Source organism: Schistocerca gregaria, chromosome 7 (genome assembly GCF_023897955.1).
Source record: "Schistocerca gregaria isolate iqSchGreg1 chromosome 7, iqSchGreg1.2, whole genome shotgun sequence".
Classification (NCBI taxonomy): Eukaryota; Metazoa; Arthropoda; class Insecta; order Orthoptera; family Acrididae; genus Schistocerca; species Schistocerca gregaria.
Window position 1 is genome coordinate 328,482,397 of NC_064926.1, and position 16,333 is coordinate 328,498,729.

General features: G+C 40.1%; 1 protein-coding gene across 4 annotated transcripts in view; it reads left to right on the top strand.

Moving 5' to 3' along the window:
* The window catches only part of LOC126281172 (unconventional myosin-IXAa-like), a 312,562-nt gene that overhangs the window by 200,990 nt on the left and 95,239 nt on the right, over positions 1-16,333 (top strand). For all 4 annotated transcript variants that reach the window (XM_049979854.1, XM_049979856.1, XM_049979857.1 and 1 more), the window contains 3 exons: positions 5,033-5,173; positions 8,557-8,818; positions 15,374-15,579. In XM_049979854.1, the coding sequence (XP_049835811.1) occupies positions 5,033-5,173; positions 8,557-8,818; positions 15,374-15,579 (609 nt within the window). The remainder of the gene's footprint in view (positions 1-5,032; positions 5,174-8,556; positions 8,819-15,373; positions 15,580-16,333) is intronic.

Consider the following 16,333-nt stretch of genomic DNA (forward strand, 5'->3'; position numbering starts at 1 on the left):
TCCTGAAACTCTTGCGAGTCACTTTGCAACATTTTCCACAGGAGTTGTCATCTCATTCTCACAGAATCCCACTTTTGTGAAACAGTTTTTTATAGTTTCAGCACTGACTTCCCTCCATGAGAGCATAATTAAATTCATTGCCTGTAAAATTTTCAGCTTCAGTTGTGAGCTCTGCTGGCTTCCCAGTTTTCTTTGGTCCATCAAATTCAAGGCCTCTCTCTCTTTTTTTTTTTTTTTTTTTTACAAGGGCTGTCCTATATTTAACCTTAAGGGCGTGTATTATTCCCAAGTCCAAAGGTTGCAGATGGCTGGTGCAGTTGGGTGGCACGAAAATTACTTTCACATTTCTCAGAAAGGATATGTCTGGTGAATGTGCCGCACATCTATCCACAAACATCAGCACTTTTCTTAAGCACTCCCCATTTTGGCGTCAAATTCTCTGAGACATGCTTGCTGAAACCAATTCAATAAATCTTCCTCCATTTCGTCGTAAGTCAATGATTACAAATGCATACGTTTCAAATTTCCACAATTTTCCAACCCTTCCATTAGTGATGATCAAACTCTCACTAGACACATAAACTGTTTGCTGCTCACCTCACACAACACGCTACGAGTACACAGCGTTGACTGAAATGCCACTAAAAAGATTGCAAGCAGTATGTGTGTCACGTCACGTCACTGGGTTCTGCCGCTGACATATGAAACACGCTGAGTGCAGGCTTTCGGAGCCAGTGCAAACTGTTAATACACAGAACGGAAAACAATGTGTCTACATCCTGTCACTTAAATGTTATAAAGAGGTAAATAATTGACCAGGGTTCCAAAACTATGAGTGTTACATGGAGGAAATTGTAATATAGAGGAAACGCAGTGCAGAGGAAAATTTAACATTGTTTATATGGGCTTTGTCGGGACCGAAAGAAATGGATGTAACATAGAGGAAAACATTATATGGAGGAACGTTATAAAGAGGTTTCAGTGTATATTGGATTGACAATAATGGAATACATCTACATGTACATCTACACGACTACTCCACAGTTAATGCTTAAGTATTTGGCAGTGGATTATAGAACCACTTTAAGACTATTTCTCAAAAGTTCTGTTCTTGAATATTATGTGGGTAAAATGAATGATGAAATGTTTCCTAGTGATCTCTGTAGTATCTTATTTTATTTCGAGGTTATCTCTCTGTATGTACGTGGGACTCGACAAAATATTTTTATATTAGAAGGAAAAAGTTGGTGGTCGAAATTTCTTGGAAAGGTCTTGCTGCAATAAAAATGTCTTTTTTAATTAATGATTTCCACCTCAACTAATGTATCATATCTGTGACACTCTCTTGCCTGTGCCACGATAATACTAAATAAGCTACCCTTCTTTGAAATTCTTAGATGTTCTCTGTCAATCCTGTGTGGTAAGTGTCTCATACAATGCAGAAATACTCCAGAAGAGGATGGAAAAGCATTATGTAAGCAGTCTGTATAGAAGTGTTGTTGAATCTTCTAAATGTTCTGTCAGTAAAACACAGTCTTTGTTTTGTTTCCCACAGTGTTACATGTATGTATAATGCTTATTTTCTAGTATGTGTGTGTGTGTGTGTGTGTGTGTGTGTGTGTGTATATGTCTATTTCCACATGCAACAAAATATTTCTGATTCTTAGGCAGTGTGGTATCAACTATAGGGATACAAGGATCATCCACACTCCTCATGTGAAACAATCTGAAGTAGGCAACCTTAACACTAAAGATTCAAGAGGCTAAAATTAGGCAAACTCACCACTGATATTAAATATATGCATAGAAGAGGATGTACGGAGATACCATCATTTGACCACTGCTCACACATTCATATGGAAGCTATAGAAATAGGCACCCCTGGCACAGATAAATGAGAGACTCAAACACGTTTTACTTAACATAACCCAGTACATTATCTTGGGTGGCAAGTGTTTGTCAGAGGCAAAGGTATCAAGTGTGCTCAGGGAAGTATGAGAGGATTGCTCGTTTTCTATATGCATAAGGATCTGATGGATAGGATGAACAGCAATCTCCGATTGTTTTCTGATGACACTGTAGTATACAGGAAAGTGTCAGAGTGACTATAGGGGGATTCAAGATGATTTAACAGAATATCAATTTGCTTTGATGAATGGCAGCTTGAAAAAATGCAAATTAAAATGAGTGGGAAAAACAATCTTGTAATATTGGCACATAGTATTAGTGATATGCTTCTGGACATATAAAATTTTTAGGTGTAAGGTTGTAAAATGACATGAAACGGGACAAGTGCACAAGTTTGGTTGCAGGGTGCTCAACTTTGGTTTATTGGTGGAATTAGAGGAGAGTGTTGCTCCGAAGAAGACCACATAAAATAATTTGTGCACCTCATTCTTGAGTACTGCTCTTTTTTTGGTCTCTCCAACAGGTCAGATTAAAGAAAGCGATTGAAGCAATTCAGAGGCATGCTGCTAGTGTTTCTGGTAGGTTCAATCAACATGTGAGAATCACGGAGATACTCCATGAACTCAAATGGAATCCCTGGAGCAAAGGCTACATTTTTTTGCTATTGAGAAAATTTAGAGATCCGTCATTTGCGGCTTACTGCAGAATGATTCTAGTGCCATCAAAATACATCTCTCTTAAGGATCATGAAGGAGAGATGAGAGAAACCAGAACAGGTATGGGACTGACTAACAGTGAGACAGGATACCCTCTGCCATGCATGATGTGATGGCTTACAGAGTATGCATATAGATGTAGAAGAGAGAGTAAGGTAAGTGAAGGAGTAGCTAAATGTGGGAGTTATTTTTCATGGACACGAAATTAGTGTAATATGATTTGCTGATGATTTAGCAAGAATTGTCAAAAGTGAGTGGGAACGGAATAGTGTGTAATGAAATGGATTATGTAGTAGCTGATGGCCTTGATTTGTAGATAAACAAAATTAAAATTAAGCTTATGGAGTGTACAACAGATGGACATTCACAACAGGTGTACATTCGGGATGGCTAAATGTTAAACGTGGACAAGAGGCTCTTCAAATATGAGGTTAATGGGCTTTCTACAAGAAAGAAACAGCTCCTGACATTCAAAAATAAAAACTTTGAAATCAGAAAAAAAGATTCATGAAAAGCTATGTTTGGAGCACTGTATGAGTGTCAAATAAGATCAATGAGGAAGACAGAAATAAAAAAAATTAGTCACCTTTGAAATGAAGTGGTACAGAGTGTTGAAGATCAAATGGATTGATTAGAAGCAAATGAAAGAGAATTCTGCTAAACACCAATTAAAACAAAGAGAAATTGCATAAGCCAAATGCCGAGCAGTTTCCTTTGCAAAGGTCGCAGTTGACGTCCTTTCCCTGTATGTCCTCATTTTGAGCTTTTGATTTGTGTTGGATAACTTTGTTGTCACCAGAATGTTAAATCATACTATTCCTTTTTCTCCCTCCTTCAGTGAAAATGGGTTCATTAACTGATGCAATCCACATTTGTTTGTTGGTAACTACATTTTGCTTTGAGGAATTACTGATAGTCCTTTTTTAAGTAAAGGTTATTAATTGCTCATTTTCTTTCACTCAATTAATTCATCCAAATATTGACATAATCATACAGATCTTAGATTAACACTGTTATGTGGCCTTGATTTTCTTATTATGAGGGCGGATCAAATATAGATGGGATTTAATTTTTTATTTAAATTCATTTATTGAAAAACTCATGGCAACTATAATTTGTGTTTCCACATAGACCCCTGCTTTGGAAATGCATTTGTCACCGCATATGGGCAGCTTTTTGATGCCCTCATCATAAAAAGAACTGGGTCATGTGACCAGCCAGTAGTGCACGAAGTCTTCCACACTCTCGTCATCTTCAAATTGTCGCCCTTCTAGAGCTTCTTTAAACGGTCCAAATAAATTGAAATCACAGGGCGATAACTCCAGGCTGTAAGGAGGATGATCAAGTGTAGTCCAGTGCATTTCCTGTAGTTCGGAGACAGACAGAGCTGCAGTATGGTGTCATGCATTGTTGTGGAGGAGGATGATCTGTTGAATCAATTTCTCTCGTGTTTTGCGGCAATATGCAACTCTTACCTTATTCAATAATTTACAGTAATAAGCAGCACTGATTATACATCACTCATGCAAAAAATCAATTAGCAAAATGCCTCGCTGATAAAAAAAAAAGGTTGAAAGAAGCTTCCCAGCTATCAGTTGAGTTTTGACTTTCACTGGTGCTGCCTCTCCTTTACTCCGCCACTCCCTACTGGCTTGTTTGGATTCTGAAGTGTAGTGGTGAACCCATGTTTCGTCTCAGTTGACGACCCGACTCAAAAATGCATCACCTTCTTCCGCAAACATTGCTGTAAGCATCTGACAGACTGCCAAACGTCTCAACTTAGGTTTTTGGTCAAAAGTTTAGGTACCCACCTGGAACATGCTTCACGAAACTGTAGATTGTTTGTGATGTGTGCTCAGTTTCTGATAGTATCACCTGTTGATCCTCCTCAGTAATGTCTTTAATCACATGAATGTTTCTGTCTGTAATGCTCATCCGAAGACGGCGATCATGTTGCTAATTTTCCACACGTTCTTGTCCTTCCTTGACCTTTTTATGACAGGCAAAAACATGTGTCCTTTATAGTGTTTCATCGCCGAACTGTGCAGTCAATCATGGCACATTTCCGCTGCTGTAACTCCTTCACAAGCAAGAAATTTGATAATTATGCGTTGCTCAAAGGAGGGGTGCACCTGTTGCTCAGACATCATGAGCGTTACTGACCAAATGGCCGGAAATATCTTAACAGCAATCTCTCCTTACTTCTAACGGTCCCCCAAAGCATAGCAGAAGCGCGGGGCTAGTCCTACCAACTGTTGATGTTCAGGAACAAAAATCCCATTTATATTTGATCCTCCCCTCATATGCCATTTCCATACAATGTGGAAAAAATGTTAGCGATATTTAAGGATGTAAATTTGGTCACTGACTAGCCACATTATCTCACTGTTGGTGGTGTGTTTTAACAGGTATACGAAAAGGAAGTAGCAGTGACAGTCTGTCTTCACAACGAAGCATTGATTCACAGAGGAGTAGTGAGTCATCTATGAGTAATATTTCTGTTGATGTTACTCACGAGAGGTTAAGACGACAGAAATACCCTTTTAATTGTGAGTACTGTTTATTTAACTCCTTTCATGTAATTTTACTTAAATTTACTGAATTTGTGCATTTATTTAATTTGGTAAGATTAGAGTGTTAACAGGCTGTCTTTTACATCTAAACAGACATCCTTGGCAAGTTAATGTTACAATATGGGTCAGATACAAACAGTTCACAATAATAATAATAATAATAATAATAATAATAATAATACAACAAAGAATAGAGGGCCTCTCTCTCTCTCTCTCTCTCTCTCTCTCTCTCTCTCTCTCTCTCTCTCTCTCTCTCTCTCTCTCTCTCACGCACGCACGCGCACCTACAGTGTCCTAGCTCTGCAGTCTGCAAGTAATAAATGGGGAAGCTCCTTTGTAGCTGTTTAGGGGTGGTGATTGGGGAATCTGGACTATATATGGATATCGTAAGGCAGATCTGTTGATCAACTAATTTTCCAAGTCAGTCAGAGAAAGAGCCACATGTGAAAACAGTCATGTCATGTACCAACTCCACTCCGCTTCCTGCATAGCTTGTTATGGGGTAATGCCCACTGATGAACTAACCATTGAAATGACTGTAGCCAAGAGCAGAGTTGAGGATGTGCCAAAGCATCTACATCCATATGCCGCAAACCACTGTGAAGTGCATGGCAGGGGATACATCCTAGGGTACCAATTACTAGGGTTTTTTCTCCATTCCAGTCACATATTGAATGCAGGAAGAATGATTGTTTAATGGCACGCTTGTCCTCACAATCCCTACAGGAGCAATATGAAGCAGTTTGTACTACACTCCTGGAAATTGAAATAAGAACACCGTGAATTCATTGTCCCAGGAAGGGGAAACTTTATTGACACATTCCTGGGGTCAGATACATCACATGATCACACTGACAGAACCACAGGCACATAGACACAGGCAACAGAGCATGCACAATGTCGGCACTAGTAGTGTATATTCACCTTTCGCAGCAATGCAGGCTGCTATTCTCCCATGGAGACGATCGTAGAGATGCTGGATGTAGTCCTGTGGAACGGCTTGCCATGCCATTTCCACCTGGCGCCTCAGTTGGACCAGCGTTCGTGCTGGACGTGCAGACCGTGTGAGACGACGCTTCATCCAGTCCCAAACATGCTCAATGGGGGACAGATCCGGAGATCTTGCTGGCCAGGGTAGTTGACTTACACCTTCTAGAGCACGTTGGGTGGCACGGGATGCATGCGGACGTGCATTGTCCTGTTGGAACAGCAAGTTCCCTTGCCGGTCTAGGAATGGTAGAACAGTGGGTTCGATGACGGTTTGGATGTACCGTGCACTATTCAGTGTTCCCTCTACGATCACCAGAGGTGTACGGCCAGTGTAGGAGATCGCTCCCCATACCATGATGCCGGGTGTTGGCCCTGTGTGCCTCGGTCGTATGCAGTCCTGATTGTGGCGCTCACCTGCACGACGCCAAACACGCGTACGACCATCATTGGCACCAAGGCAGAAGCGACTCTCATCGCTGAAGACGACACGTCTCCATTCGTCCCTCCATTCACGCCTGTCGCGACGCCACTGGAGGCGGGCTGCACGATGTTGGGGCGTGAGCGGAAGACGGCCTAACGGTGTGCGGGACCATAGCCCAGCTTCATGGAGACGGTTGCGAATGGTCCTCGCCGATACCCCAGGAGCAACAGTGTCCCTAATTTGCTGGGAAGTGGCGGTGCGGTCCCCTACGGCACTGCGTAGGATCCTACGGTCTTGGCGTGCATCCGTGCGTCGCTGCGGTCCGGTCCCAGGTTGACGGGCACGTGCACCTTCCACCGACCACTGGCGACAACATCGATGTACTGTGGAGACCTCACGCCCCACGTGTTGAGCAATTCGGCGGTACATCCACCCGGCCTCCCGCATGCCCACTATACGCCCTTGCTCAAAGTCCGTCAACTGCACATACGGTTCACGTCCACGCTGTCGCGGCATGCTACCAGTGTTAAAGACTGCGATGGAGCTCTGTATACCATGGCAAACTGGCTGACACTGACGGCGGCGGTGCACAAATGCTGCGCTGCTAGCGCCATTCGACGGCCAACACCGCGGTTCCTGGTGTGTCCGCTGTGCCGTGTGTGTGATCATTGCTTGTACAGCCCTCTCGCAGTGTCCGGAGCAAGTATGGTGGGTCTGACACACCGGTGTCAATGTGTTCTTTTTTCCATTTCCAGGAGTGTATATTCCTTAAGGCATCATTTAAAGCTGGTTCTTGAAACATTATAAGTAGGTTTTATTGGAGTTGTTTATGTATGCGTTCGAGAGTATGCTATTAGTTTTTTTCAACATATCTGTTGTTCTCCCATAAATCAAATATACCTGTGACCAATTGTGCTGCCCTTCTCTGCATACATCCAGTATCCCCTCTTAGTCTTATTTCATGTGTGTCCCACAAACTAGAGAAATATTGTAGGATCCGCCATGTGGATGATTTGTAAGTAATCTGTATTGTGGACTGATTGCATTTCCCCAGAATTCTACCAATAAACTGAAGGCTGCCACCTGCTTTACCCACAATTGGGCCTATCTGATCATTATATTTCAAACCCGTACAAAGTGTTACACCCAGGTATTGGTATGAGTTAACAGTTCCAACCATGACTCACTGGTATATAAGTACTTTGTTTTTTCATTTTTTGAAGTGCACAGTTTTGCATTTGGAGTGTTTCTAGTATAGACAGTTCGGGTGTTTCTGTCATACAGTTTGCCTGTGCCTACTTTTTTATGATTATATCAAATAACTAAATAACTGCAGCAACATTGTAATTTTTAAGAAGGGGAGAAAAAGAAACCACCAGAAATTAATCACATTGCATTGAACACGAGGTATGTAACCTCCATGCTGCATTCGTATAACTATTTCTAAAATTATATTTAAAACAAAGATTCCAAGACTTACCAAGCGGGAAAGCGCCGGTAGACAGGCACAATAAAATAACACACAAACACACACACAAAATTTCGAGCTTTCGCAACCGGCGGTTGCTTCCCTCTTTCCTGACGAAGCAACCGCCGGTTGCGAAAGCTCGAAATTTTGTGTGTGTGTTTGTGTGTTATTTTATTGTGCCTATCTACCGGCGCTTTCCCGCTTCGTAAGTCTTGGAATCTTTGTTTTTAATATATTTTTCCCATGTGGAAGTTTCTTTCTATTTTATTTATTTCTAAACTTAGGTATAGCAGGATGGGTTGGAGAGGGGGAGGGGGTGGGGGAGAGAGAGAGAGAGAGAGAGAGAGAGAGAGAGAGAGAGAGAGAGAGAGAGAGAGCACAAACAGAACCAAATTGGATGCATTTATTGTTGTATCATTTAGTTTTATAAGTGTAAGACTAAATTGTATTAAACGTTTTTGTACACGATTACTGTTCCAGTAAATAAAATAACGGAGAGGAGGGAAAGTAGCGGGATGACAGGTCCACACAGTGATGGAGAAGTGGATGAAACTGTCACACGATCTGCACCTCCTATTGTGCAAACAACAGCCCTGAGTCCCTTCCCAGCACCAGTTCAAGCACCAGAACCTGATCCTGTATGGAGACGGCGTGAAGATGTTCCCTCACCGTATTCTGTTCCTGGGAAGTCTCCTCTACAAAATGATGGCCATAAGAGTATACCTGTCCATAAACCAGTCAGGTAAAGTGTAAATAGTCATATTGTGGTGCAGTTCTTGTTGCGTCCGTTCTTGCTACGAAAATGGGATGAGAAGTTCCGCCTTATGCAAGACACCTTTTTTGTTTTGTTTCACCCATACATGTTTCAGCACTTTTGTCCTATTGTCAGTGGGTTTAATTTTTATTTTTAAATGTAAAATTGTTGTTACATATTAACATTTGTGTTGTTTATAACATTATATCAAAGTTCCATTTATAGCATAAGTGGCGAAAAGTGGATGTAAGCATTAGTTTAACATACCTTACATGATAGGTTAAGAAGTAAGCCTATTCACTTCACCAACAACAAAGGAGAACACACCACAACTTCAGAACTGTGAGTTACACGCAAAAAATGTGGTACAGAGTCATTTCCGTTCATAAGTGGATAACAAACAGAAAAAATAAATTATGTTTTTCTGTTTGCAGATGACAAGTTGTATATTGTGCAGAAGAATAGCTACCAATATAAATGGACAATAACATCATGTAATGTATGTTAACTAATGCTTACATCCTCATATCGCCACTGAAGCTATAAATGGAACTTTGACATAATGTTATAAACAACACAAATGTTAATATGTAACAACAATTTTATAGTTAAAAATAAAAATTAAACCCACTGACGATAGGACAAAAGTGCTGAAACATGTATGGGTGAAACAAAACAAAAAAGTTGTCTTGCATAAGGTGGAACTTCTCATCCAAAAGTGTCAACAACACAAAAACGGAATTAAGTAAACTTTCTTGCACTTTTCACGTACAATTAAATTGATCTGTGTCATCCTTGCAATGTATCTATTTACGTAATTTGATGTTTGCAGAAATATTGAGTGAAAATTGTTGTTTGTAGATGTGTGGAAGTGCGTAACAGACACACTTGCAGATGTGCTAATCAGAGGAAACAGAACACATACTGTGATAGTTTTACTGTAGTTGAGTCGACATTCGGAGATCACTGACAGTTACAGTGGACTGGGTATGGTAGCTTTGTGCGCCTACCTTAACCACTAATGTAACGTGATTTTGTAAATGTCTCAATGGCAATGCCTCAGTGTTGTCACAGCTGTATAGATGATGAGGTCCCATGCTCCAAGGAGCGTAGGAAACATTGCGGAAGACCCGCACCGCTGATTAGGCAAGGTCGTAGCATAGGTGGTTTGCCATTGCCTTCCTCTGACCATAATGGTGATGAATGATGATGATGATGATGAAGACTACACAACAACACCCAGTCATCTCAAGGGAGGGAAAATCCCTTACCTTGCCAGGAATCGAACCCGGGACCCCGTGCGCAGGAAGCAAGAACACTTCCGCAAGACCATGATTTGCAGACAGCTATATAGAAGATTACGGTTTTTGCCTGCAATCGTTGGTGCTACACTGCTGAAAGATGGCAAAATGCTGCTACCTGTTGAGGGTCCTCTTACGGCGATTAGACCAATCTGGACCCAGTACTGTATTATGCCTTTTTAGATGCCGACTGCCGTTATTTAATGAATTGAACAACTCGTGGGGGAAAAAAAGTTTTCTGAGCCGGAAAAGATATGATAATTTCTGCTTATAATTAATCAAAATTGTAAGGAAGAATGTAATAAAGATTATATTAGTAGTAGTTGTTATTTTGCCTGATGGTGAAAATGAACCATTTCAGAAGGTATATATAATGCCTGGAAAATTCACAGTTATGTCAGTCCTGGCTTGATTTAGCACTCCTCCATGACTTTATGCAGTATTATTGACAGAGAAAGACAATTCAAGACAAGTGTTCAAAACAACAGACTACCAGAAGTGACTGAATTTGTTAGGTGTTAAACTTGAATGTTGGTTCCAGCTGTCTGTGTCAGTAATTGCATAAATATGAACTGTAAGCAATTACACCTCAGTTGTGGTTATGTCTTCCGGTGGAGCGAGATGAGTAACATAGAAAATTTGCCACCATGTACAGTGATGAGAATTGTTAATTTGGCAATGTATTGCAGTAGATAAGAGATTTCAATAAAATATAAAAATACGATTTGTAATGAAAGTAGCCCACTGAGAAAATGAGGTATTTTATATTTCGTTCATTGTGAATTGGTATTGTAATAGTTATGTAAAAATATCACTTCGTAGTTAATAATGTTGATCAAAGGAAAAGAATATTGTTGTTTGATTTCCTGTTGACAGTAAGGTCACTTGAGGCAAAGCACATGTTCAAATGATGAAAGGTTGAAGAATGAAACTAGCGAGGTCGTTCTTGAAGATACCATCCCATATTTGCCTTGAATGATTTAGGGAAACCATGGAAAACCTAAATGTGGATGGCCAGATAGGGATTTGAACTGTTGTCCTTCCGAATGCAAATCCGATGTCTTTTTGCCGTGCCTCACACAGTGAATAACATTGATTTTGCACTATTGTGTTTTAGAAGTGGAAAGGTTTTCAGTAGTAATTTACATTAAGAAAGCTATTTGACCACAGAAAAATGAGCAAGATTTTGGAAGTGGTAGAATAATGTAAGTATGAAGCTTATAAGTAATGAATTATAATTTCATACTAGCTCAAAACCCTTAAATAGACATTTTGTAGGACTGGTGAACAAACTGAATTAAAGGGTAAGAAAATGCATTAGAAGAAAAGACATTTGTAAGCATCTGTTAGATTAAGAGTAAATGTTTAAATGAAAGAGGACTGAGAAGAAAAGGAAATTGTTTGAGTTCACAGGTAAGGGAAAACTAAAGAAATACACATTACAAATGGTGGGACTGATGAGTGCTTACTGAAAAAAATGTGAAAAATTGCTTCAGAAATGGGCACTGAGGAAATGAATGTCTTAGGTTGGAAAGTATTTGTTAAGTAAACAGAAGGAAAAAAAGAAGAGAAATGACATTTTGCTTGTAATAGTCAGGCATCATTGTGGATACTGATGTAATGAGTTGTGATGTTGCTATGTGTTAGGGGATACATACAACTGAAATATGCAGTAATCACACTAATTTATGGAAGTGCAGGGTAAGATTTCTGTATGGGGAAACCAGTGCATGATCTCACAAACATTGTCTTGGCAGAACTGCACAACAAAAGTATCATATTAACATTATATATGATGTAGTGAAGACTTTCAATAGTGTGAATAGTAAAATCTAGTAGGGAAACTAGAATAGTCTGGTGTTAGAGGATTACCTTTGCATAGATGGAATCGTATCTTTACAGTAGAAAATGAAAGATCATATTAATAAATGATAATTATAAGACTAAATATGGAGCAGTAAAAAATTAAATGTGATGCTCTGCAAAGTTCGGTGGTTGCCTTGCATCTGTTCTTGATCTAAATAAATAATTTGTCAGGGTCTCTGGAAGACATCTCAAAAACTGTGAAGTTCGCTGGTGACACAAGGATCCAAATATAGTCACACCACATACAGTTACGAGAATAACAGGACAGGCTCACCACTGAATCACAGCAGACAGCTGGGGTTCAGAATAGAGTTTTAGATTATTTTGCAAAAGTTTGTAACAGGTTCCCAGCAGACAATGAGCATCCCTAGATATAAAAAGAACAAAGTAAAAGAATTTTTCATTAGCTAGTCCTTCCACAGTTCATCAGAACATTTGAGCTCAAGAAAGTAGATGCAAAGTAACTCCGATGTTAATGTTAAGTAGGTTTTAATTTTGTCTGTGTGTAAACAGCTCGTTCAGAGCTACCTAAATGCTTTGTTTGGAGTTTTCTATGAAACAGTAGTTGTGTAGTGTAAGAGGAAGAGCAGTGACTTTTTTCCAAAGTAGCTGCTTTTCTCCACTTGTACAAATGCATATATAATCTAGAAATAAATCCCAGAATTACCCGTGGGAGAAGTTTACGAGTAGTCAACATCTGTTGTTAGTATACTTCACAGAAGTAGCATGCAGTTGCTGTTTCTGCATGTTAACGTTTAACTTGACACATTACACGTCTCACAGAACACAATGTTAAATTCCTCTCTCTTTCTCTGAACATGCTCAGAAGGCCTAAAGTATCGACTGACCTCCATGTCATCGTCATCTGATAAGTGTCACTAGATGCGGAAATGGAGGTACATGCAGTCAGAACACCGTTCTCCCAGCCATTGTCAGTTTTTGCGACCAGAGCTGCTACTTCTCAGTCAATTAGCTCCTCAATTAGCCCCACAAGGGCTGAGTGCACCCCGGGCGCAGCAGTGCTTGGCAGACCTGTTCGGTCACCCCCCCCCCCCCCCCCCCTCTCTTAATGCTTTATACGTACAAACATCTGGGCTGCCTATATCACTGCAGCTGCGCATGCGCAATAATGCCTGTTTTATGGTGCTATCTGGCAACTGCTAAAACGAACCTATTTCTTAACAGTCTTGGGGAAAGTATTGCGAATGGTGGTTTGTAAAGCATCACTTTAAAGTAAATTTCCTTATAAGCAAGATGTATTATGTTACATGTGAAAATATGGGATGAATTTCTTAAGTCACAGAGGGCTTGACTCTCATTTAAAACTTAACATTTGCTGAGATTTTCTTGAAGCTACACTAAGTATATTAATGTGAACCATTAACTTTTCCTCTTTGTGTGTTCACACTATTGAACGGTGGTCTTGCTGTTGGCTGACTACAGCACATGTCCTATGATTTGGGTATCTACTGTCATTGGCTGCTGAAATAATGCAATGCCCCAGAAACTAACGTCCCGTGTTTGGTGGAATTCCAATTTACACTTCTGTAATGTGAAAATATGAAGTGTATATGTTGTTGCACATCAAAGGTCTTTCCAAAACTCCTCTCCTTTTTCTTCACCAGTTTTTTTTTTTTCCCTCGTAAAGTGCTGAGAAGTTCTATGCCAGTGTATGAAATGTTAACCATTGAAAGGATTGAAAATTTTACAATTCTGGGGGAAAATCTACGTAAAACCTACTGCCACTTAGCATGGAAAAATTAGCAAGATATTGGAAGTGGTAGAATAATGTAAGTATGAGGCTTATAAATTATGAATCATAATTTCATACTAGCTCAAAACTTTTAAACAGAATTTTTGTAGGACTGGTGAACAGACTGAATTAAAAGGAACATCCATGAAAAATCCAGGAATTTTTTTTCCTTGTCCACATATACACCCTGAAAAACTTTCCATTGATGTTCGTGACAGTAGTATGTGAAAAGCTGAGGAGCTTCGCCTTTACTGAGGTGCTCATTCCCAGAGATGGGGCCATAACAATCTGTCTTTTGTCAAAACTGCCTATGCCATTGGGTTCCCCATTTGCGGCCCTCATCATTGTTAGAATGTTTCTTCATTTGTCTCTGCTCCATTTATATACTTTCCTTTCCATTTCATGTGCCTGCAACGCCACCAGTCTGTGTTATTCTTGTGGTTGCCAGTTATCATAATTTTTTGGCTCATCAGTGTTTAAGTACACTACTTGCCATCAACATTCCAACACCAGGAAGGATAGCACATTATAGCAGGAAGAGTACATATTAAATTTTTGTATGATCTGATGTCATATGGAAAGCAAAATTTCTCCAACCCAGCTGGGCATTTTGTTGAATTGTGCTAGGATAGCAGACACAGCTATGTCATTCCATGCTGTTTCGATCCTGTGCCAAAGTTCATCAGTTGTAGTAGCTTCTGAGTGGTGATGTGCCAATCTCTCAGTGGGTGAGACATCTGGGGAACGTGCTGGCCAGTGCAACAGTTGAACACCCTATGTCTAGAGATATGTCAGCTCAGCACTTGAAAAATGCAGTCTTGTTGGTAGATAACATTATGCAGACTTTGAAGATAGACTACAACCACTGACTTCAACACATCAGAAATGTAATGCCTACTGTCCATATTTCCAGCTGTGTGAACCAGAGGCTATTGTGTTGTGCACTGAACGGCTCCCTACCCCAGGCATGTAGAACAGTGTTGAATTCTTTTTCTCTTCAGCATCTGCATACACAGATACATCCATTATGATGCTGTAAGTAGAACCAGAACATGTTGGAAGAGAGATTGAGGTACTAATCGTGTGTCCAGTGTTATCATTGGGTGCACCACTGTCTGTGTGCATTTCTCTGGTGGTATATCAAAGGGTCCATAAAAATGGTCCCCTTGCTGAAGATATGTGGTGCTCCAAACATCATCACACTGTCCATGTGGACACTTTTCTTGCTGCAAATGTTCTATTTCTGGACTCAAAGTAATTGGCATGGCTGTACAACTCTACATGGCTGGGCGAACAATATGTCAGTCATCTTAGGCACTTGTGCTACACACTGAAAAGGCTTCTGAAATATTTACATTACATAGTGTATAAATTTCATGCACTTACTTTTTTTGGGTGTTGCAAAATTTAAGGTAATTTTTTGCAATAAATATTCAGCCTATTAGGTGGAGCAGAAATTTGGATGATATATATGAAGTAATTGAGTTTTGTTCCATTGTTTCTTCTTTTTCCATAGTTTTTAATTTTTTGTTTCTTTCATTAGTATCACTCACTTCTTGATTGTTGCAGCTATAGTGTTCCAAGAAATATTCATATAGCTTCTTGAAAATATGTATTTTATAGGCGGGAAAGTCGGTCAGTGTCCGTTGAACTATTTGGTGATACAAGACGACGACCAACATTGTCAGCAAGTGTTAGTCATGAGGGTCATTCACCAACAGAACCTGAAGCTCCTGCTCGTGGCTTGCGGCGGCAGAGGGCTCCTCGGGGAACAGTGTGTCGCAGTGCTGGGGAGGAGTTATCTGGTGGTGTTGTCATTGACCCGTCGGGTATGTATTCAAAAGAAATTCCTGGCTATTTAGAGATCATAAAGTTGGCTGTTTTGTAATTATTCAATACACCATTTTTCCTGAAAGACAAACTTAGCATAAAGTTTTGATTTACAGGCGCAACCATAGTGTTGTAATGCTCACTGCAACAGTTAAGACCAATTCATTTTGTAAGATATTAACGCGTCTGTGGTATAACTGAATGATCATTAACCTGAGCATCAATTGAAAATATTTTTTTTCCAGTGGCCTGGTATGTGTAAATACTACCGTGAAGGTAGATGTCGTCTGTGGTGACTAGTGAAGTGTAGACCAAGCAGAAATTTCAGATGACTTACAATGTAGTTGCTGCTGAATTCTAGAACATATTCTGAGCTCGAAGATAATAAATTTCCCAGAGACCGAGTAGCTTATGTCCATGAATCAACACGGTTTTAAAAAGCACCACTCATGTTAAACTTGCTTTTTTTCTTTTCTGCTGTGATCTACTGCCAACTGTGGATGAAGAGCAACAGGCAGGTTCCACATTTGTAGATAGACAAAATACCTTGCTGCAGACTGTCAATGAAGGTACAAGCAAATGATATAGGTTCCCAGACAAGAGAGTAGCTCAAAGACTTCTTGAGTAATCCATGTTGTCCATGATGGCGAATGTTCCTCAGAGATACCGGTATTGTCTGGAGTGCCCCAGGGAAGTGTGATAGGACTGCCATTATTTTCTATGTACGTGTAAGTTAATGTGGGTGAATAGGAA